This window comes from Rhipicephalus sanguineus, chromosome 6 (genome assembly GCF_013339695.2).
Source record: "Rhipicephalus sanguineus isolate Rsan-2018 chromosome 6, BIME_Rsan_1.4, whole genome shotgun sequence".
NCBI lineage: Eukaryota > Metazoa > Arthropoda > Arachnida > Ixodida > Ixodidae > Rhipicephalus > Rhipicephalus sanguineus.
In genome coordinates this window covers 120161869-120183350 of record NC_051181.1, presented here as the reverse complement: position 1 = coordinate 120183350, position 21482 = coordinate 120161869, and the positions used below count along the sequence as shown (strand labels likewise).

At 45.1% G+C, this 21482-nt stretch overlaps 3 protein-coding genes across 3 annotated transcripts in view; 1 reads left to right on the top strand and 2 right to left on the bottom strand.

Moving 5' to 3' along the window:
• LOC119396277 (ataxin-10) overlaps nt 1-13469 on the bottom strand; it is a 31303-nt gene extending 17834 nt beyond the window's left edge. The window contains exon 1 of the mRNA XM_037663421.2: nt 13231-13469. Coding sequence (XP_037519349.1) covers nt 13231-13340 — 110 coding nt within the window. The 5' untranslated portion in view covers nt 13341-13469. The remainder of the gene's footprint in view (nt 1-13230) is intronic.
• Nucleotides 4129-13235, bottom strand: LOC119396280 (bcl-2-like protein 2). The gene is made up of 2 exons (XM_037663429.2): nt 12878-13235; nt 4129-9384 (listed from the first exon to the last, which is right to left on the bottom strand). The coding sequence occupies exons 1-2, from the start codon at nt 12942-12944 to the stop codon at nt 8666-8668; spliced, it is 786 nt and encodes a 261-aa protein (XP_037519357.1). The 5' UTR covers nt 12945-13235; the 3' UTR covers nt 4129-8665.
• Nucleotides 13470-13557: 88 nt separating the features above from the next.
• LOC119396276 (probable ATP-dependent RNA helicase DDX49) lies at nt 13558-21351 on the top strand. The gene is made up of 7 exons (XM_037663420.2): nt 13558-13703; nt 14030-14268; nt 14383-14577; nt 14954-15225; nt 16695-16849; nt 17696-17896; nt 21057-21351. The coding sequence occupies exons 1-7, from the start codon at nt 13592-13594 to the stop codon at nt 21314-21316; spliced, it is 1434 nt and encodes a 477-aa protein (XP_037519348.1). The 5' UTR covers nt 13558-13591; the 3' UTR covers nt 21317-21351.
• The last annotated feature ends 131 nt before the right edge of the window (nt 21352-21482 follow it).

The following is a 21482-nucleotide window of genomic DNA, read 5'->3' as shown; positions in this document are numbered from 1 at the left end:
CACATCTGAAAATACTGAATGAACAATCAGCACCAACTCAAATGAGAACAAGCGAAAAATTAAAACAATGTTTTCTTGCATTTCCGGATTCACCAGATTTTGAGACAGTGGCCTACATCAAGCTCCAGACAACGCTAAATCCAGAAACTTACTGTCGAGTAAATGCGTCTCACGCAACTATGTAATCAGGTGTAACAGATAGTCCTATATAGTTTAACAGGAGTTCTCATGATGTTTCATGTCAGTGGGTAAGTTTATCCGGAAAGTATAATATCTACCACGTTGATGCTTTCTTCACAAGATAAAGACGTAAAACTTACTTCACAAGAGTATGGGGTTTTAGCCCTTAACAGCTCACCAACTTTCAGCTGGCCTGTAAGACATTACGTGGCGATGCTAATGGCATTGTGACCAGTTGAATTACAAGCAAAACCAATGGCCACACCTACACATTACAAAGCATCACTGCTGTTGACCACACATGCCATTATTCGAGAGCTGGCACTCCCTACCGGCCTAAGTCCTGTTGAAAGCTGATATCAGTACAGAGGAAAAAACGCACTGTACCTATCATGCTAAACGCTACTTTCCAAAGGGACACATCATTTCTTATATGGGCTAGGATTGTGCAGACTGAACTGACATCATGAGAGAAATTGTCGCAAACATATGCTCCTGTTGCCAATCATTGTGGAACTGCAGATTCTCATGCTCGCTGACATTACATATTGTATTTAGACCACAACTGACAAGCCCTCAACAGATCATTAAAATGGCACATCTCTGGCTCTACTTATACAATCGCAACAGTACTGCATAGCTTAGTATTTCCACCATATTGGACACATCTGTGAAAATGTAGCAACGCAACAGAGGTAATATACTGCACTTTACGAGGATACATTGAGAAAGAGTTGTCATATTTAGCAAAATGGTTGGCCAAGCATTTCTACTTTAGCAAATTCCATTGGAAGGAGCGGCACTGCCCATGTTATCCATTTATAAAAGAACTTCTTTTCCTCCACAATGTAGAATAGGGGAAAGGGGAGCTAAATAGGTGCTTCAAGTCTTGCCTCACTGTCAGAACTCTAGAATGTATCCGCAACAGAATATGCAATACTTGAGAGTGACCACTTTCGAGAATAGCATTTCTTTTGGCGGACTTCAAGTGATTTGGGACCAGGAAGCTTAAAGTACCACGCAACTGACAAGCGGAGTGGCATGTGCACTGCTGGCTCAGTACTGTGCTTTGGAGGGCCATGCAAAATCTGATGAAGATTTCTATATCCCTAAAAGCAGTATCTTGAGAATACCGCTTCTGTCTGCTCCTGTAAAGACGTTCGTGCATGATGCCTAGAGCAGTGATTAAAAACTGGGCCTTTTCCTTACTTGCACAGTCATTGGGAACAGTGTCAACACCTGTTTGGAATGACACGTTGTGCTGCCATTCTGGCACAACACGACTGCCTATAGTCGGGTACAACTTTAGAAAAAAGCGGCATTTGCACCTCAAAGGCGGATGCACACGCGCTTCCACCAATGGGCGCGCGCTCTAGACTGACGTCACGAGCCGGACGGCCGGTGCCTCCGCTCAAGGAGAAGAAGCGGGACTATTTCTTTGCCGCGGAGGCAATCGGCTGCCGCGCTTCGGTCATATGGGCGGGGCCTCTCCTTTTTTCTAAAGTTGTACCCGACTATAGATGAAAACTCAAGTGAACCGTGCTAATGCAAAGCGGGACTGTCACATTTGTGCAAAATCAACTCTTGTCCGTTTGTCATTGCTATGGCAACAACGTCATCCACTTTGCTAGAAGGTACGGCAAGCGATTTCCACCCTGTTATGCCTCTGGGCATTTTATAAAGCACCTAGGATGGGAGCAGGTAGATGTTTATATAACATGTTATATAAAATATATATAGATGTTATATAAAAAAACCTAGCCTTAAAGACCAACTCCGGCGATTTTTTGGCCATGTCAAAGTAATGGTGCTTTTATGTTCCTGAGACGCTCCTGTTACGGGCCCGATAGCAGAAATACTCGGCAAATTGGAGAATAATTTTGAATAAGCAAAAAAGCACAACACCGAAACCCAACCGAGTGTACTGTCTACGTATGACGCAGACGTTGTTACAAATGAACCAGAAGTCGTGCGAGGCATGCCGGTCACGCCGGCGCGAAATACGAAAGCTGTGACAGCCGGGGCGAGCAGGCGCACAGTGGAGAGGTCAGCACGCCGCACATCAGCTGTAATGTCTGCGACTGACAGTGCCACGTCTGATACTGACAGTGTGTCGGCCAGCATAGCAGACACTCGCTGTAGCGGCCGAAGTTAGCGGTGCCCTCGGCTGCGTCACTTCTGCCGCCTTCCCAATACTGACGTCACAGACGCAGTGTTGCCAATAATTGTGGGAAGCCAGGAGGGCGTTTGCAGACAATCTTTAAAATTCATTTGCAAACAATCTGCGCATGTCTCAAGCCTGTAATTTGGCATAAATGACGGAAACGTGCAAAGGAACGTACCCAGCGAATTTCATAGAGATCCATCGACCTCGAAAAATCGCCGGAGTTGGCCTTTAAGGGGGGACACTGCTCTTAAAATTCTTTTCTCATTTCTTGATCGATTTTGATGATACTTGGTGAGTTTATGTATATTTGTGTGCTGATTTCAAATATGCAATTATTTTTCTAGTATAACCAGTAGTTTTTAAAATACAATATATTTCATGTGCCTTTTGGGGAGGAAGATTTTTTTTTAACAGAGGAGAGTTACAAAGTAAATCAGCATATCACCATGACCTGTAATCAGAACTGAATGCAACGAAACAAAAACTGATGCTCTAAGCCCATTAGAACAAAAGTTATGGTATGTTGAACATTCTTGAAGGAAATCGCAGCTTGAAATTGACGCACTCGTGAACGTTCAACATATTGTAACTTTTGTTCTAATGGGCTTAGAACATATATTTTTGTTTCGTTGCACTCAGTTCTGATTACAGGTTATTGCGATACGCTGATTTACTTTGTAACTCTCTTTGTTGGAAAAAACTCTGCCTCCCCAAAAGGCATATGAAATATCTTGTATTTTAGGAACTACTGGTTATACTAGAAAAGTAATTGCCTATTTGAAATCAGTGCACAAATATACATAAACTCACCAAGTATCATCAAAATCGATCATGAGAAAAAAATTTTAAGAGCAGTGTCCCCCCTTAATGTAGTATGCACTGTGGTTCAAACAACCTTGTTCAACAAGGCAGCAGCACAGGAAAGACGAAGAAAAATTAGACCAGATGCCGTCAAGGGCAGATTTTTAAAGTGCGTTGATATAAGTATCTCACAGCCTCGAGATTTTCTCGTTTCTCAACATCAGCATCTAGTTGTTTCCTAGGTTTTGCTCACAATAAATCTTTTTCTTTGAAAGTGTAAAAGCAAGAAACTAAGCTTCTGGTTACTCATTCAGAAATGCATGTCAAGAATAGCAAGACGTTCTGTTTTTCTTAGAAGTGGTGAGCAAACCAAGCAGTTTTGCAGCATTACTCGACAGCTCTGAAACGGTGGCCACCTGTAGAAATACGATTGCGAACAGTTAGGTACACAGAGAAACGTGGCTATTCTCAGAATACATATAATTGAACTGGGCTTGGTTCACCGTCAACACGAGCTTAAACATTGGAACAACATGACTCAAATGGATACAAAGATCAGTGACCTCCTTATCAGCCTCCCTTTGTTCTATACTTTCAGGTGCATTATTCAACTCGGCGATTTTGCGCAAGAACACGGGGACAAAGAGTAGCAACACAAGGACGTCCCCTTGTTTTTGCGCAAGATTGCCAAGATGAATGTTTTCCGACTAGGCCGACTCGCAGTACTGCATTACTCAAGTTCATCGTGGCTAATCTAAATGCCTTTTTCGAGCAATATTGCACTGTAACAAGAGTTCAACTCTGTTAAAGAAAAGTGTACACTACTACTAACCCCCGTTTAGGTTAAGTGGTTCCCAATTCAAGGGCAAACATTACAGTGAGGCAGTAGCCAATGAGCCAGAAAATTGTAAACTGCAGTTAAGAAGATTCGGTAACCTGGCCTCGACTACACAGGCAATGTTAAAGAATCATACACACCATTCGGATGTCAAAAATGTTTCCGTTTATTTATGAACACACCAAAGAGGATATAAAAAATAACATTTGGTATCATTCAAAAAGACGTCACACACACAGTTCATCAAAACTATGCAACGCACATGGAATATTGGCAGTGTAGCGGCATCCTGTCACGGCCACCGCATCTCGAAGACCCAGCTTACACGCCACACAGACAATATACGTGGCAACGTACATGTACAAAGCTCTCAATAAAAGTGTATAACAAAGCATACATATACTGTAAGAGCTCTCCACAGTACGGTGCCAAAGATTCATCTTAGCCGTAGCAGAAAGTAGACTACAGTAACATGCAGAAGATGTGCAACGCAATCTCGGTCAAACACCAAATGTACTGTAAATTAAAATCTAACTTGGCAATCACATGTGTGGTAAGTACGGGCCGGTCGCCTATAAAGATAACGTTGCTTTTGACACTGATGCCAGTACAAATAGTGCTGATGAGCTCAAGCCTGATAACCAATAAGACACTGAATACACTGACAAAAAAGCATGTTTGTGGCATATTTTTGCAGCACAAAAATAACGATCTATCTTGCATGCTTTCCTTGCATTATCAGTGTGCTCCTTGTACTCTCCGATCCCAATCAGTGTGCCGCTTTCAGTGACAGCACTCTTGAGAGGAAAGTAGCAAGAGAACAGTTTTTGAGAAAGGAAACGCAAGCAAGCCTGATGATGACTGTTGTTGTGTGGCTGAAAAACACCGCAAATACTCCAGTTTGCCTTCGGTGTAGGCTGTTGGGCCTAACCAGTGTTAAGCCTTACCAGTACTGCTTTGCCTTGCATCAGACTGAAAGTGATCCTTATATTATGGGAATCAAAAAGCTTGCACTCTGACTGAGCACACAAGTAGCTTGGGTAACGAATGACAAAACCCAAGCCGACACTGGATTCATGGGGTATGCGTGCCTCTTGCATCGCTTTTATTCTAAATCTTTTAGTAAGCTTTAGATGCACGGGCGATACAACACAGTTCTACTCAAAGCAGCAACATAGCACACCTGCAGTTGAAAAACTGCCTCCAGTTCACCAGTTTCACCAGTTCTCTCCAGTTTTCTTACACCGGTTTTCTTACAAAACTGTTCGTGAATTTAAATACTATGCACAAGACTGCTTTCAGAGCTGATTATCTTATTTTGACAGCAATGGCCTAAACCCCATTTAACATCGTTTGCCGTGTGCCATAAGTGACACTTCGTGTATTTTACGGAGCCACCACATCGCATCGACTTCATTTACTGTTTGCTTTTAGTGTCCCCTCATAAGTGCATCGTACTTTAAGTTGCTGATAATGCAAGGGCTGGAACAAAAACTGAGGCCGTAGCAGGCCACAAGTAGATGTACGTAAAAAGCACCTAGGACTTTAAGCTGGTTGAGACAAGACGATGTATCAACTTAACTGTGCTTCTGCTTCCTGCACTTCTGTGCTATATTAGACACATGCTGCTGCTGATTTAGCAAGGGGATTGGCAACACTCACGACAACAACCCCTCAAATGCCATATGTGCATTTACAGCGCTGCTGAAAAACATTTGCCTTTACATGCCAAGGTGCAAGCAGAAATGAAGCTCGTGAAAATGAAACAAAGGTAGGTATACTTATACACTTGCAAGTAAAGCCATGACTTTGGCTGCCAACAAAACATTTAGAAAATTCATGCAAAAGAAAAAGAAAGGTAGAGATGGAACTGAAGAAGATGCCGCCAGTTCTAGAAAATCGTAGGCGCATGTCAAAAAGGCTCGCTCAGCACAAAAAAGGTTATTGCATGAGACAAGTACATTAGGTGTGTCCCATTTGGGCCATGCATGAAGAAACCAAAGAAACAACTGTTTTACAAGTCTAAAAGTTCGTAAGTGACAGCCTTATCACTTATAACAACTAAATGCTAAAAGAAAACAAAAACTGAGCCATAAGAGAATTTGAGCGAACAAATTAAAAAGACACTCTACAAAGACAGGGTAGGGTTTCTGTCGCACACCACTAAAAAGTCTCGCACCACAAGGCAATCTTCCGACAGCCCCAGCATTTTCCCAAAAAATGAGCAACTGTGTGACCTCGCAGTAACACTGGAAAACGCTGAGCCAGTAACTTGTGCTCACAACAGCATACCATGTTACTTTTTGGCAGCGCACACTTAAAACAAAAGGTTTCATGCAAGATTCATAATGCAAAAAAAAAAAAGCAACAGTACTGCCCTACTTTGCAACACTGCCAGTGTAAAAATTAAAATAATAATAACAATGCAACAAAGCATTAATTGATGGCTATTTGTTTCAATGTTGGCACAAAGGGGCCGCTGTCGAAACATGCAAAATGACAAAGTGCTCCATTTGTCATTACTGCAGCAGCTCGTTTAAAAAAGTGATGCTAGACACTTAAGTAAGTAAGTAAACGCTACAAGAGCAAAGTAAGTTAGTCTAGGAGACCTTTATAAAGTAAAACAACAAATAATATAAACCGAGAAAACCCTACAGCTCAATGCATCGCCGTCAGTCATTTAGGCTAACACTCGCCTCTATTTGCTTGACTGGAAATTCGTGGATGGCAAACTGGTAGACTCTAGCAGCTTCTTCGTCCGAATTTTCGCATAAAGAAAAATAAGATCTTTGGGTACCTCCGAGTAAGACTTTTAGTCGGGGACAGTGAAAGATTTTGAAGAAATCTTACACTTAGTTAAGGCCATGGCCACAAACGAAAGTTGCAGACGAAATTTCAGAGCTTTGCACCAAGCAAAAAGGCTTGTGTTTCTCGTTTCTTTTTTCGTATATAATGACACAGTGGAATAGACTTGGAAGCCTGTGGCATGAATTTCAGACAAGAAATGGTTGTCGCAAATTTCATTCACGTTGCCAAGAAACCTGCTGGCTCGAGGCGAATCGATTTGTCCGCAGCCTGACAAACTACACTGTGTGCAGCTATAGAAAAAAAAAATGGCACATCATTGGCAAGCGGGGCACTTGAGATGCATGCAGACCCACTGCAGTGGGATTACTACGTCTTTACAGATGCTCTGCATCCTGAAAGACTGATAAAGATACTGATGTAAGAGCTGTACTATAGTGTGCAGTATTATTGCTGGCAATTCGCACCAGGCCTGCCAGATCGGTGTTACCGTGGGTACATGCAAGTGAAATTCCAGAGGAGCAATGATGCTTGTATAAACAGCAACAAGGCAGGAAACAACAAGAACAAAATATGCCGGTACAAAAAAAAAGTGCTTGTAGAAGAGCCAAGTATGGGCAGCTACGCAAAGAAGTGATAGAAGCCTGCCTTTATAGTTAATCAAAGCATAGAAAAACTAACAATCAAAAGGTATACGAGCCACCAAAAGAGCCACACGACTCAATCGGCATTAAAAAAAATTTCTAAAAAAAAGATACACGACTCAATCGACATCAAGAACATTCTACAAAAAACAAGAGTGAACACTCACAGTCATACATCAAAATCGCTGCCAGGTGCTTTGCAAGTCTGACAGCCTCAAAGAAAAAGCTCACGAGCTACAAATAATATGGCGAAAACATGAGATCTGAACACGCAAACAAAATACATAATGACAAGTACATGAGGACCAAAAACACTGGAAGTACTGGTTTTGTCCAGTGAGCAATGCAAGGGCCATACACAAGGCCAACAAGGAACCATGCTTGCCAACCTTGGACATAAGGAATTTCTGAAACAAGGCACACGTCAATACACCACCCATGCCATATACAAAAAGTTTTAAGGACAGTTCCACCTACTCAACATTTTGCTAGAATTGAAAGCGATGATGAAAGCAGCAGTGAAGTTAAAATTTCGAGATGCTAGAACACAAGAGTGAAAGGCTAATCAGCTTTTGATGATATTGGTTCCCCTGCGTGTACTCAGGGGAAGACCGTTCGACGTACTTGTTTGTTCAGCATTTATCATCATTTTAATTACACGGTATATAGATACTTCAGTTATCACTAATATTGCCAAACATTAGGTCAAATAGACCAGGCACAGGTTTTTGCAATTCTCTTTCCCACACGTTTCAGTAGATGATGCTTTGACTAAATTATTCTTCGGAGCATGGGCAATCTCTGAAGTGGCCTATTGCAAAAGCAAATGTCCTGCCTCTGCATTTACATGATTATCACAGTCCAAGGCACAGAAGCATAGCTCAATGAGAGACGCAAAACCAGCCAGCGCTTCGGCGCTAGCCAGAAAAAGTGTCTGGATAAATAATGACTGCATAACAACATTCCTCAGCACAAGGAACGTCAACACGGCAGTGCAAAAGAACAGTGGACGAGAGGCACAAGGAAGACTGCCTGTCCGCCAATGCTTTGTCAATGTTCATGTCCACACGACGATGGTCGTGGCAACAATTAATAATGGCACATTCCCGACAGCTCAAACATACGACAAAATCTCCCTGCCAGTGAACATTGGGCAAAGGAGGAAAAAAGGAAAGGCATGTGGAATGAGCAATGACACGTCCAATGGCTTTCAAAAGCCGGCTCATACCCTCACCAGTTCTTCCATATGTAAAATACAACACCCACGCACACTGCAAAGCCCGCGGCCGTGATGGCCAACTTGGGCAAATAGTTTGTGAGCACGGCCTCCCACCCGCCATGCTGGAGCACCCAGCAACAGACGCGGTCGCGGAGAAAAGCCCACACCCAGGCAACAACCTGCCAACGCAGTCCACCCACGGAGCAACGGACAGACTTCAGGATGAGGTCGCTGCAGAAGAAGAAAAATGTGACCAGCCTCTCGCGGCTGAAGCCGTCCTCAAAGAGCTCGAGCATGAGCGTTGTGAGGTTGTCTCGGGTCAGGCTCGAGAGGTCCAGCGAGTCGGCTTCCTGTCGCACCCGTATTCGTTCCCGGCTCTGGGAAAAACGGTCCGCGAGGGCGCGCAGCTCGCGACCCATGTTGCGGTAAACGGGGTGCAGGGCCTCCGCCTCGGTGCGACTGTGCGGAGTACCAATGTCTTCTTCATCGATGGTGTGGCTGTACACCATGTCACCGATGGACTCGCTGCTGGCCCCAGCGTCCATGGCGGCTCCTTCCTGCGCCACCTGATAGTCCACAAACGAGCTGAGAAGCACTCGGCCTTCCTCCCGCGTTTCCTCGTGCGTCGGTGTGCTGCGCAGCAGTGGGAGGGGAATGCTCATCTGCGTCTGTAGAGGAAGGAGAAGTGGTCGTTGTGTGCCGGTGGGAGTTGATCGTCCTCCGTTCGCATCTGCAATTACCAAGAAGGCCGTTAGTCACGTCTCCCTGCAAAAGATATCAGCTTCGCAGCATATGCTGCTACGCAAAACCAAGTTATTTGCACCTGAGTAGGTGCTATGCTGTGTATTGGGCATGTTGGCACTTATATCTGGAAAACATATTAAGGTCATGGGCAGGAACACAAGAGGAAGATGATGACAACACGATCATGCTACTGTAATTGTACTGTGTTTTCAGCACCTTCCTCTTGTGTCCTTTTCTGCGGTGCTAATCTTTCTGTATGTAATATCAATGCATCGAATACGACAAGACACTCATGAAGGCGAAAGTTACTGTCTGTGTGTAATAAGAAAAGGAAACAATACTAGGTGTCGTACTAAGTTACATTGACGTCGTCCTTCGCATCGAACCAAGACTGCAGATATACCGGGCTTTTTCAGCCCAGAATACAGAACAAGCACTCTGAATGCTTTATTACTATGTACGCACCTTTACCCAATACTATGAAAAATATCCTGCAGAAGTAACTAATCTGAATGCATATGAAACTGATGCACATATAAGCCAGTTAGCAAGATAACCATTACTTTAAATCGTACATAATTGTCATTAACCAATATTATCAAAAATGCCACCACTCACTAACTCAGGTGTCACTAAACAGGTAACCATGCTGGCCAAGGTATGGAGACAGACTATTGGCTTAAACCAGAGTTGGTTTTCCATTCAGGCAGCCACTGTACAAGGCATAAATATGCGAAATATTGTGCTATTTTTGAAAAATGTTATTACAGTTATGACCTCTACTTTGTAAATTAAACCAGTGATCAACAGGAAGGTGCTGGGAACATACACAGGCTTATTAAGGCTTGAAATTCTCGTGTTTGATGCAGCAGTGTTCTGCTGCATCATAACACAGTGCTCCTTTTTGTGCCTTTCTGAGCAGGATGGTTGACCTCATCTGCAGTAGAAAACAGGCTTCACAAAAACCAAGCCTCCCTTTTTCACCACTCCACTTTCTATGTTACGTCAAGAAATCTTGGTGCTGTTGCATAGCTAAACTTGCTAGAGGCTCATTAAATTGTCACATCACGTCCTGCATGAGATTGCATCGTATGAGCACTTGTTACGTTGTTCAGGATTTCCTGCAGGCAACAATCAAAACAGACTTTCAATGCAACAACAATTTAACACGAACAACGGTGACTCTGTAAACTATTCAGTGCAAGTGAAACTTACGGGAAAAAGGAAAATACGTGCACAAACACATGAAAATCAGTGATGAACTTGTGCAGCTTCGACGAAGGCACGAAAGGTTGTCCAAGACCACACCCCCAAAAGCAAAACTAACATGCGCAGAAAATCCAGGAAAGAGCGGAGAATTGCGGCTTTTCTGACATGCGCTCGTGTTGCAATACGCTCGACAATGCCGTGCGACGGATACGCGTGCGACAGGCGCCTCTTTCATGGAAGTGCCGATGGAAAGCTCATCATCGCCACTAACGTGACTCTGAATCACTGCTGTACGCAGACCTCTTTCCACTAAACCTCGGAGTTTTGGAATGTGTTACACAGCTTCCTTTCCCAGTAAACAATGCAAGAGAACTCGAGAGAATGCTGTTCTTAGCGTGCCCTGTTGCAAGCATAACAAGCAGCTACATTAACATGATTATGAAACAAACACAAGGGGTCTATTCATCGTTGTGCCCGCAAGTTAATAATATCTGGGGTTTAACGTCCCAAAACCACCATATGATTATGAGAGACGCCGTAGTGGAGGGCTCCGGAAATTTTTGACCACCTGGGGTTCTTTAACGTGCACCTAAATCTAAGTACACGGGCCTCAAACATTTTCGCCTCCATCGAAAATGCAGCCGCCGCGGCCGGGATTCGATCCCGCGACCTTCGGGTCAGCAGTCGAGCGCCATAACCACTAGACCACCGTGGCAGGGCGTTGTGCCCGCAAGTTATCACAATACCATGATCTTTATCTGACATGAAGTAGCATTGCAATCTTCAGGCTCCTAGAATCAGAGTTCCTCATTTGGTAGGATAAACACAAGAAATTGCTTTCGAAGTTGTCTAACATTTCAAAATGACGAGGGGAACATCTACTTCGACGAAAAAGGTGGCTCAAGTATAGAAATACGTCAACATATATTGGATATTATATGGCTTGAGATATGTCACAGAGCCCAGGAGAACTGGTTCAGTGTACGTCGTCATCGGCCGACGACGCGTGGCAAAAAGACCGAATAGGCAGGTTCCCAAGAGGGCTGAGTATCGCATCTTGCAAATTAAACCACCTTATTGAGGGTGACCAACCAACTAAATCACGACGGGCACAGAATCGATAAGACGAAGCTGGACTATCAAAGGGACTAACGCGAGTCACTGGTCCGTCTTCATCCAGTCGTCTTCCGTGTCCATTGCGTGCTCCTTTCAAAAAGCATTTTACTTTCTCATGTAGTACCAATCAGCTTCCGACCACGCTGTTTCAACCACCTGCTCATGGAGACCTGCTACCCCACAAGAAAAGCTCGCGTCGCACAAAGACCGTCACCTCTCCCACTAACGTCCACTGTCGAACAAACAAATCTCAACCGCGTCGTCCCCTTCGAAGCAAAACTCGAAAGCCAATCTTCAAAGCTTTGAGGGGGGGGGGGGGGAGGAGGGGTGACCACGCACCGCCTGACCATACCCGCAAAAGGAAAAAAAAAAAAAAGAAAAACACGTGCGTTGCGATGAGCACTCTCTGCCTTCGCCAAAAGCAAAGCAAAAGTAAACAAACCCACCAGCTCTTCCCCAGCCGCACAACAAAACATCGCCGCAGGCAATCGGGAGAAGAAAAAAAACAAAATAAAGGACGCCGTAGACGAGAGCGCCATCAGAGCCTGCTGCGCTTCCAGGAATACGCTGCAAGCCGATTGTTGGTTAATACGCAATCAGGCGAATATACGGAAGGGCATGTTGCATCATGTCCGCGAAAGCGGGCTCCGAATTCGCCCCCTCGCCACCTTCATCCTCGCACACTGTGGGGGAACTCGACCGAGCGTGAAATAAACGCGCCGCCGGAGTAAAAGGTTCATGAACTGCGTGAACTCGCGAAATGAACTGACTCACGTTGCAGTCGGCGCCAGGTTCACCGTGTCGCGCGATGCCCCGACTTTTCCATCCATGCACAATGCGCGGTTGCAACAGGTCCCGGCACGCGCAACGTGCCAAGGGGTTAAAGAGGCGCGGGCAGTAAACAAAGCGGTCAAACGATGCAGATCAAGCGGGCGTTTCTGCATCTTCTCAGGGTGCATGCAAGTGCAAACGGTGCGGGAATTAATATGCAAGCAATGTCAACGCAGAATAACGATTCAACGCTGCCGCTGCATCGACGTTTCGGGCCAGGTGCTAGAGAAAGCGCAGGAAGATCGGCGGGGTGCGGCGGCTATGTTGCAGTGCATGTGATCGGAGAATAAAAGAGTGCATGCAAACTGATGACAAATACGTACCGCCACTGTTGGCACTGCTTGACGATGAAGCGGAATCGTCAGAAACCTCGACCAGTTTTCTTGCCATATTCCTCCAGTATAAGGGGTTACAAGTTCTTTGAGGGCGAACAAGAGAAAAAACACGCGCACTAAGTTAGTAGAGGACGACCAATAGACAAGAGAGAGCTAGCCGCACGGTGGCAAACGCCGCAGTAGCTGCAGAACAATAACCGAGGGAAGCCGTCTCGTCCGCTGGTGGTGGTCGCCAAGGTGGTGTATGAGTCATGCCCTCAGACCAGCGACGACGGCACCCGCGAATTCCGAAAAAACGACGTCGAAGTGTCCGCTAGCGCGTACCAGAACAAAGCACAAACCTGGTCCGCAGGGCGGCTAGCTCTTGGAGGCAGCTGTGCAGGCGAGGGGTAAGCAAACAAATAGGGTCCCTGTTAACTTTCTCGTCACCAGCAATCGTACCCTCGCTCATGACACTGATCGTCGCCGAATGTGCACTGCTGCAACTTGCAAAGACTTGCTTGAGCCAGAGCTGTTGCGTTCCCCTTGCCACTCTCTCTTTCCACTGCAGCGTCAACTATGGCAGCGTGGAGTGCAGGAGGTGGGGGGCACGGGTGACGCATGGCAACAAACAAATGGAGCGTAGATGGCAGCACTCGACATATCTACGCACAGTCTTCGTACAATATTGTAGCATTTGTCTATTACTATACATCTTTCAGCATGGCCGCCTCCTGTGAGGATGGCACGATGTCCACTGTCAAACACTCGAAAACTGTCAATTTCGCGGACCTCAAGCTAAACAAGTGGATAATCGACCAGCTAGAGACATTAGGTATGTTTAGTCTTAATACCCTTGTAGAAGCTGCCGTTAAAAATCTCAGTTCTTAGTAACCTTGGAAGCTAAAGTAAGGTTGACGTGATGGGATGTTGAATAGCATGCTTTCCGCGCACGGTCCCAAATGCTCCTGTCGTTTAATCTTCCGTCGTCGTGACGTTTTATAGTTAACATCAACAGCTTCGGCACTAGCCAGACACCGCAATCGATTGTCATCTCGGTGTGAAGCGCAGCGAATGTGCTCGTAAAGTTTCTGCTGTTGTATCTTCCATCCGACGCAACCTTTCCGGTGCTTTCGTTAATTTTCTCCTACCAATTTTCAGGTATCAGTAAACCTTCACCAATCCAGGAGAACTGCATTCCTGCCATTCTGAACGGCAAGGACTGCATAGGATGCGCAAAAACTGGCAGCGGAAAAACGCTCGCATTCGCATTGCCGATTCTTCAAAAGCTTTTCGAGGATCCGTACGGGATCTTCGCCCTCATCTTGACTCCAACTCGTGAGCTGGCCTTTCAGATATGCGACCAATTCAAGGTTGTCGGCAAAGCGGTCGGCTTGAAGGTAAGAAAAACATACAAGAACTCCAACTGCATTACAACACTGCTTCGTCAGTGCTAATCGCAGCTGAAAACAAGGGCTAACGGGTGATTGTGTTGTTCTTTCTCTCGTTTCGAGGAATGTGTCATCGTTGGAGGAATGGACATGGTGGCACAGGGGCAGGTCTTGGCCGAGAGTCCACATGTTGTCGTGGCCACACCAGGACGATTGGCTGACCACCTAGAAAGCTGCAACACGTTCACGCTCAAAAGGATTCGTTTCCTGGTGTTAGATGAAGCAGACAGGCTGCTTGAAGGTCATTTTAATGAACAGGTTTGTGCACTTTACTGATGTTTATACATGGTGTTGTTTAACGCCGTGAAAATGATTCGTGCATGAAGCTATGATACTCACAATGCTCAAGGTGCAAAGACAACACGGATTGTTGCTGAAACACGACTTCATTCATTTAGTCATGAATGCATGATGCCAAAGTCACACGTAGCACTTTTGAATCACGATTAGCCTCAATTGCAATTTGCACCCTTCCACAACTTGCTCAAAGGGGCCAATCACCAATGAGAAACTGTATCTGAGTAGGGCTTACCTGCTGATACACTACGCACTACAATGCTCTGTCAAGTGGGTGCCAATTTCACGGTGTGAAGCTCTGTAACTGGCTTTTCTCTCTTTATTTTGTATTATGCAGCTTAAGACCATATTTGCTGCACTGCCAAAGAAGAGGCAAACACTGCTGTTCAGTGCTACCATCACGGCCACCTTAGAAGAACTTCGCAGTGTTGCCATGACTGACCCCTTCTTCTACACGGCCCCTGCTGATGTGGTGACAGTCGAAGAACTCGACCAGCGCTACGTCCTGATGCCAGTTTCTGTACGAGAAGCTTACTTGGTGCACATACTGAAGAGGTTTCTCGACTCCATGCCCAAGGGATCAGTCATTATCTTCACAGGCACTTGCAAGTATGCATACCACTGTTTTACCTTCTCATTTTAGCACAGTTTATGTTTATACAGTTCACTTGTATTTAAAATGCTAGTAAGGTGTTGCGCTCCAAAACTCGAGGACCCAGGTTCGATTCCTGACCACGGCAGCTACATTTTGATAGGGGCAAAATGCAGGAACGCCCACATATACTTTGACTTAGGTTCACATAAAAGAACCCAGATGTTCAAAACTAATTAGGAGCCCACCAGTGTGGCATTGTTTTGGCACCTAAAACTCCAAAATCTGTCTGTTTAAAATGTAGGCGAAAATGTGTGAAATTACATTTACGTGCTTTTCTGTAAATTGTTTTTGTATAGAAAAATGGCTCCTCTGTACTAAATACAACTAGGTGTTGGAAATCTGTTTGTCCTAACAAATGCCACGATCAAGAGCAGTGTGCTATATGTGACTGCCAAACTTAACACCACTGATATTTTAGGGCTGTAAGTGAACAAATTTTAATAAGTTGATACTATAAATGCAGCCTGCTTTAGATTTTCTTAAACACCTTGGGGCCAGTGGGATTGATTCAGTGAAAGCCAGCTGTACCATTTAGATGTGCTGCTAGCCCTTCGCAGCCACTGAAAGAAGTGGTACAAAAACCAGAGGAGTGTACAAAAGGCAAAATTAGCTTCACTGTTGTTCACGTTTTGGAACAGGCAACACATGATAGTATGAAGCTAGTGAGCCATTTTGGGAGAGGACATACTGCAATGGTGCCAATGTCTGAATTACATGCTTAATTGGATCATTTGCCAGTTTAGTGCCATTGTGTGCTTCGTCTTTCGTCATGCTGCCCCAACTTCTTGATTGGTTGTACTATGTAGAAGTTCTCATAGTACTATGTTGTACTAGGTAGCAGTGCTCGTCTTATGTTTTCATTTTAAAATGATATAAAGTGAAAACTAAATCAGTTTAGCATCTTTAGACTGATGAAATATTCTCTTAGAACTCTATTATTGTTAACGTCGCCATCACAGGTTCATTTTTAAAACAGAAAATGAAGATCAATGTTTCAGTTTCGTGTTGAGACCCTCACATTTGAATCTCAGTGTGACGTCGCTGACTTCAAAGTCTATTTCATATTTTGGCCACATTAGCACAGTAACAGTTCCAGAAGCGTGCCGTGCCATATTTAGTCTTTGGCTTCCTCAAAACCCGGCATATTTCCTTTTTGCCTATAAAGCGTTGTTTAGAAGGACGACATTGAAGTTCACGACATTGTGGTGGGTTGGTGCGAGAACTTCAAGACATGAGTCCCACACTTCTTTCTTTTTTTTTGGGGTTATTCAGCATCTCCCTCAAGGCAAATTCAGCATTTTCGGTATTGCGGAAATTAATTCATTAATACATACTAAAGTCATTTTTCCTTTGGGGTGTTCAAGATGGTTTACATGCTGCGTGATAGAATATTAACGATGCTGTTTCTTTTCACGCATTTCAGGGGATGTCAGGTGCTCTCGATCGCCTTGAAGTCTCTCGGCTTTCCAAACGCACCACTGCATTCGCAGATGCCACAGAGAGAACGACTCGCTTCACTGAACATGTTCAAGTCGAATACAACTCGTGTGCTGGTGGCCACCGATGTCGCTAGTAGAGGTACTTCCATTAGGCCTCTCCTCCCTTCTCGTGGCATTACTGATTTCTTGGGGTTTACGCAGATTTATCTTCAAGATGAACGTCTCACAGCCTTTAGCATTGACTCAATGGGCCTAGTACACTACCCTGTTATGCCGTCTGATCTGCGAGGCCGTGATTCCAGTCGACTCTTACGCTCAGACAGAGCAACTCTTTTCATTCTTGCTTTCATTAGAGACAGTTTTAACGTCTAATGGGGTTCATGCAATAGCTATTGGTTTTTATGCTTACTTAGTCGTAGAATATGTCATAATATTGCTCAGTAGTATCATTTTCTCCAGTCAAATGCCACTGTTTCCCTATTGGGAATGAAACTTCATTTCTTGCTTCTGTTCAAGACGCAGCATAGTTGCGACAGCTGAAGAGCTTGTGACAATGGCCTCTAGGTTTACAAATGTGTAAGAATATTTATAAAAAGGGAGTGGGGGAGTCTAGACCTTACGATGTTTTAAAGGAAAAGCGGTCTTTGGAATGAAACCGCAGGCTTTTTTATGCGAGTGCTACAAAACTAAGGATAAGTCATTTCATAACAGCAGGGCCGTAGCCAGATATATTTTTTTTGGGGGGGGGGGCGGGGGGTTGACCATACTTTATGTACATCTGTGCATGTGTTTGTATACGTGCGTGTATATATACACATGCAAAATTTTAAATGTTTGGGTAGGGGAGGGGGGTTGAAACCGTCCAAAACTACTGTCAAAGTACTGCCATGCATTGGCTGTGACTAAGCGATTTGTACGACGTTCATATTTGTCATGCTAGGAATGGCAAAACTTAGAATGCAATTTACCATCTTAACACCTGCAGGTTTGGACATTCCATCCGTGGAACTGGTTCTCAACCACAACGTGCCTTCGGCACCCAAGGACTATGTGCATCGTGTGGGTCGTACAGCCCGTGCTGGTCGTGGGGGAAAGGCAATCACTCTCGTGACGCAACATGATGTTCACCTGGTGGAAGCCATTGAGGCACTCATCAAGACTAAGCTTGCGCTTCAGCCTACGAAAGGTGAGAGCAAATTTTCGTGTGCCTGCTATCTATATAGACTGACTGACATGTGCAGATTGATAATAAGAGCTACCTTTGTCAAATAGTATCGATGATAGCGGTGACTCGCAGAATGGACTTTGGCATGGATGTTTATTTAACTACTGCTTACGGATGCGAAGGATATATGTTTTGATTGCAGATACACACCGCGCTACCAACAGCAGGCAGAAGCTTTCATCTTAGGCTGTTGCTAGGGTTACGTCCAGACGTAACTGTAGTCACCGCTATCGTTACGTCCAGACTAAAGTCCCTAGATTTTTCCCTGTTGAAGAGCAGGGAATATCTAGGGACTCTATAGTCATGTGGCTTTCCACAAACGTTAGTACATTATTTTCCTGTTGCTCAGTGAAGGCCCTCTGCGCCCTTTGGGCGCGGCAACCTAATCGTGGCTTCGCCCTCGCTTCGCGAGTGCGGCCATTTCGCTAACGCTCAATGGCCGGTTGGCAGGGTCATGGTCACGCGCTACTGGCCGCTGTCGCGGCCACGCGCTGTTTAGCCCGCGCAGCCTGCCCCTTCGGGGCAGGCGGAGGCGTACGTAACCCAAGAGCCACGTCGCGCTTCTCTGGCAACAGACTTCAGCAACACCTGAGACAAAAAAAAAAAAAAAAAAGCAGCAGCAGCAGTGAGGTTCGAACCAACGTCCTCGCAGTTCCGAGCACGACACGCTAGCCGCTGCGCCACTGAGGCCAATCGGTTCAGTAGGTCTAACGGGCTGTATTTGTATTGCCACGCTGGACGTAACTTTTAAGACTCGTTATTCTTACGTCCAGACGTAACTGCAACGGCTCGTACCATTACGTCTAGACGTAACGCTAGACACTCCCTTCATCTTATTACAGAGGTTCTGAAGTGGGGCAGTCTTTTTGCAGGTTGGGAGTTTTAACTAGCGATGGTTTTGCAAGTGGTGTGTAAGGTTGCCGAAGACCCTTTTACATTCTCTAGGTAACCAGTACAACCTGCAGCCTATCACTTTCTGACAATACTTCCATTGGGGACATGTTAGAAATCTAGAAGTATGGTTTCTTAGTTATATTGTAGTACAGTGGTTCTCAGCCATGGGTGTGTCGGGGACCCCTTGTGGACCGGTGAAAGTGATGAGGGACCCCTTGCAGTGAGAGAAAAGGAGGGGAGGGGGGGTCATAACTTAACACAACCTGCAGCGTGAAATAGGTGCCTTTTATTTCTCCCTGGCAAAGAATGGTAAAACTAAAGTGCCACATACGCCAATTCAATCTCAACAGCTGTCAAGAAGTTGTGCGATCTGCAGCCACATTCAACCTGTTTATAGTAGCTATGTTCGCTCTTCAAATATGCAAGCCTAGAAAAAGTATCCTCGCGTGCATATGTCATAGAAAACTTCAAAGAAAGCTTTGCAGCCATCTCATGAAGAAGGGGAAGCATAAGTCCGCTCTGCTGCAAGGCAAAAGTATTATTCGGTGAAGCATATTAAAACTCAGAAGGGGTCGCTGTCATGGAACAGTGTGTCCACCAAAAAAAAAAAAAATTTTTTTTTTATTTTCAAGGATGAGTTTTGCGGAATCCCAAAAATAGCTTCGTGGACCCCCTGGAGACCGTAGACCCCCATTTGAGAACTACTTTTGTAGTATATATAGCTTCAACTAGATTGAATTACTACAATAGACTCACAATAATTCAAACTTTCGGTTAATGCAAACGAATCTTCAATGTTTGGTTGGCCCCCTATGTTTTCAATGTATTTTAAAGCCGCTTAATTCAAACTGCCCCACTGTACAAATTGGGTTAATTCAAACTTTTTGCTTTTCCATGCCTTGAAATATCTGCTGCCGTTGTTCCTTCTAGCTGAACATTCACATTTTTATGTCACTGACAGTCGCAAACAAAGCTTATTGCCTGCCTACAATACGGCCCAACAAGCGAAACCGCACGTGCCAACAATCGCATGCTGACGGTGAATTAAAGAAATCCCCACCATATAGATTGCTCGGAGATAATCGGGTAAACCGTGAATGCACCGTACAATTCCTCTACTGCCATATGAAGACGTGACACATTGTTATAGTAGCGATTGTGGTCAGGTTTTTGTCGAACCACAGGCGGTCGCAGACCTTGCAGCTGTGGCCAATTGTGTGGTCGAGGAAATCGCGCTTGAAGCATGCGTCGACACCACCAACTTCAGGTAGCGACCGCTTTTGGCGCTTGGCCGCTGCATCCCGCGCCCGTACCTCTTCTAGGTTCTCTTGCCGCCGCTTCTACGCTGCTTCGGCTTCGTGAGCTTGTATCTCAGGGTCCGCACGACGCTGACGTCTCTCTGTGGCCTCGTGAGCTCTCACCGCAGGGTCTTGGCGACGAGCCCATGCTGGTGCTGCCTTGAGAGCCCTTCGCTCCGCCACCTTGTCTTCTTCGTTCATGTAATTAGTATCGACGCACTGCCGGAGTGGAGCGAGCGCCGCATGCTACAGTTGGCTATGCTATGTATGGTTTTGCCTGCGTTATCATCATCATCAAGGCGCTCGAAGAACAAGAGGAAGTAGACTTCTCTTTCGCGCGAGCGTGCGCTGAGATGGTTATACTTTACCTGTGTTACACCAAGCTAGCGGGAGAAATGAGAACTAGCGGCTATGGCGATGGACAAGCCCCGAGCATAAGGAGCAAGCTTCTAAAAGAAACAAACCAAAATGGTCTGGCCTTGGTCCATTGCATGCCGAACGCTTCTTAGTTACTTTCGCTGCAGTACAACATTGTCACGCGGGAAAGCGTCCTAAGAAAGGGAAGGGGCTACCGACTGTCACGGGATGCAACACATATCATCCCGTAATTGCAACAAACGTGCAGTCGTATAATAACGACTACCAGTATTATCTTTGACGTCCAAGAACATTACTGGCAATCATGCAGAGCTGTCTGTGATGTTGCTGCGGCACTGAGAAACAATGAACCTCACAACGCTAGTTGGTATGTTGCCCTGAGTCATATTTATGAGAACTTCTGATAATTCAAAGAAAATCCTGAGGTATCCTCAAGTTTGAATTATCGAAAGTCTACTGTAACATAAACATTCTAGCCTAATCTTTCTTTTTTGTTATTGTTGTGACTTGCGAGTGATGACGAGTCTATTTTTGTTTCGTTGTCTCAACAGAGTCCGAAGTGCTGAAGATCCTGACACAAGTGTCGGTGGCATTACGTGAGGCCGAGATTCGCCTAGACGAGCAGGACTTTGAGGAGCGCAAATTGATCAATTGGCGCAAGAAGCTCATCCTACAGGGACTCGATCCAGACGAAGTGGAGGCCAAGAAGCGCAAGAAGCAACAGCAGCGACTCCTTCAAAGGAAACGGAAAGGGAGGAGACTAGCTGAAGGGAAAGGAGCTCAGAGACAAGAAGAGTCTTTAGAGACGTAGGCGAAACTAAAATTAATTGCATCTGTTGTAAATAAAGAGGGAGAAGACAGTTAAACTGTGTTGTCATCTTTTTTCGTGTAAGAGACGGGAAACGTTAGAGAAACCATGAGCACGCAGTTACACAACCAATGTGTTGCAGGGCAATAACACTAAAGATGTCAATTTT

Excerpts from the sequence above, each read along its gene's own strand:
- LOC119396276 (XM_037663420.2), top strand. The coding sequence starts at position 13,592 with ATGGCCGCCTCCTGTGAGGATGGCACGATGTCCACTGTCAAACACTCG. Across the intron at positions 13,704-14,029 it reads CGACCAGCTAGAGACATTAG|GTATCAGTAAACCTTCACCA; the intron begins GTATGTTTAGTC and ends ACCAATTTTCAG. Across the intron at positions 14,269-14,382 it reads GCAAAGCGGTCGGCTTGAAG|GAATGTGTCATCGTTGGAGG; the intron begins GTAAGAAAAACA and ends TCTCGTTTCGAG.
- LOC119396280 (XM_037663429.2), bottom strand. The coding sequence starts at position 12,944 with ATGGCAAGAAAACTGGTCGAGGTTTCTGACGATTCCGCTTCATCGTCA. Across the intron at positions 9,385-12,877 it reads AAGCAGTGCCAACAGTGGCG|ATGCGAACGGAGGACGATCA; the intron begins GTACGTATTTGT and ends TGGTAATTGCAG.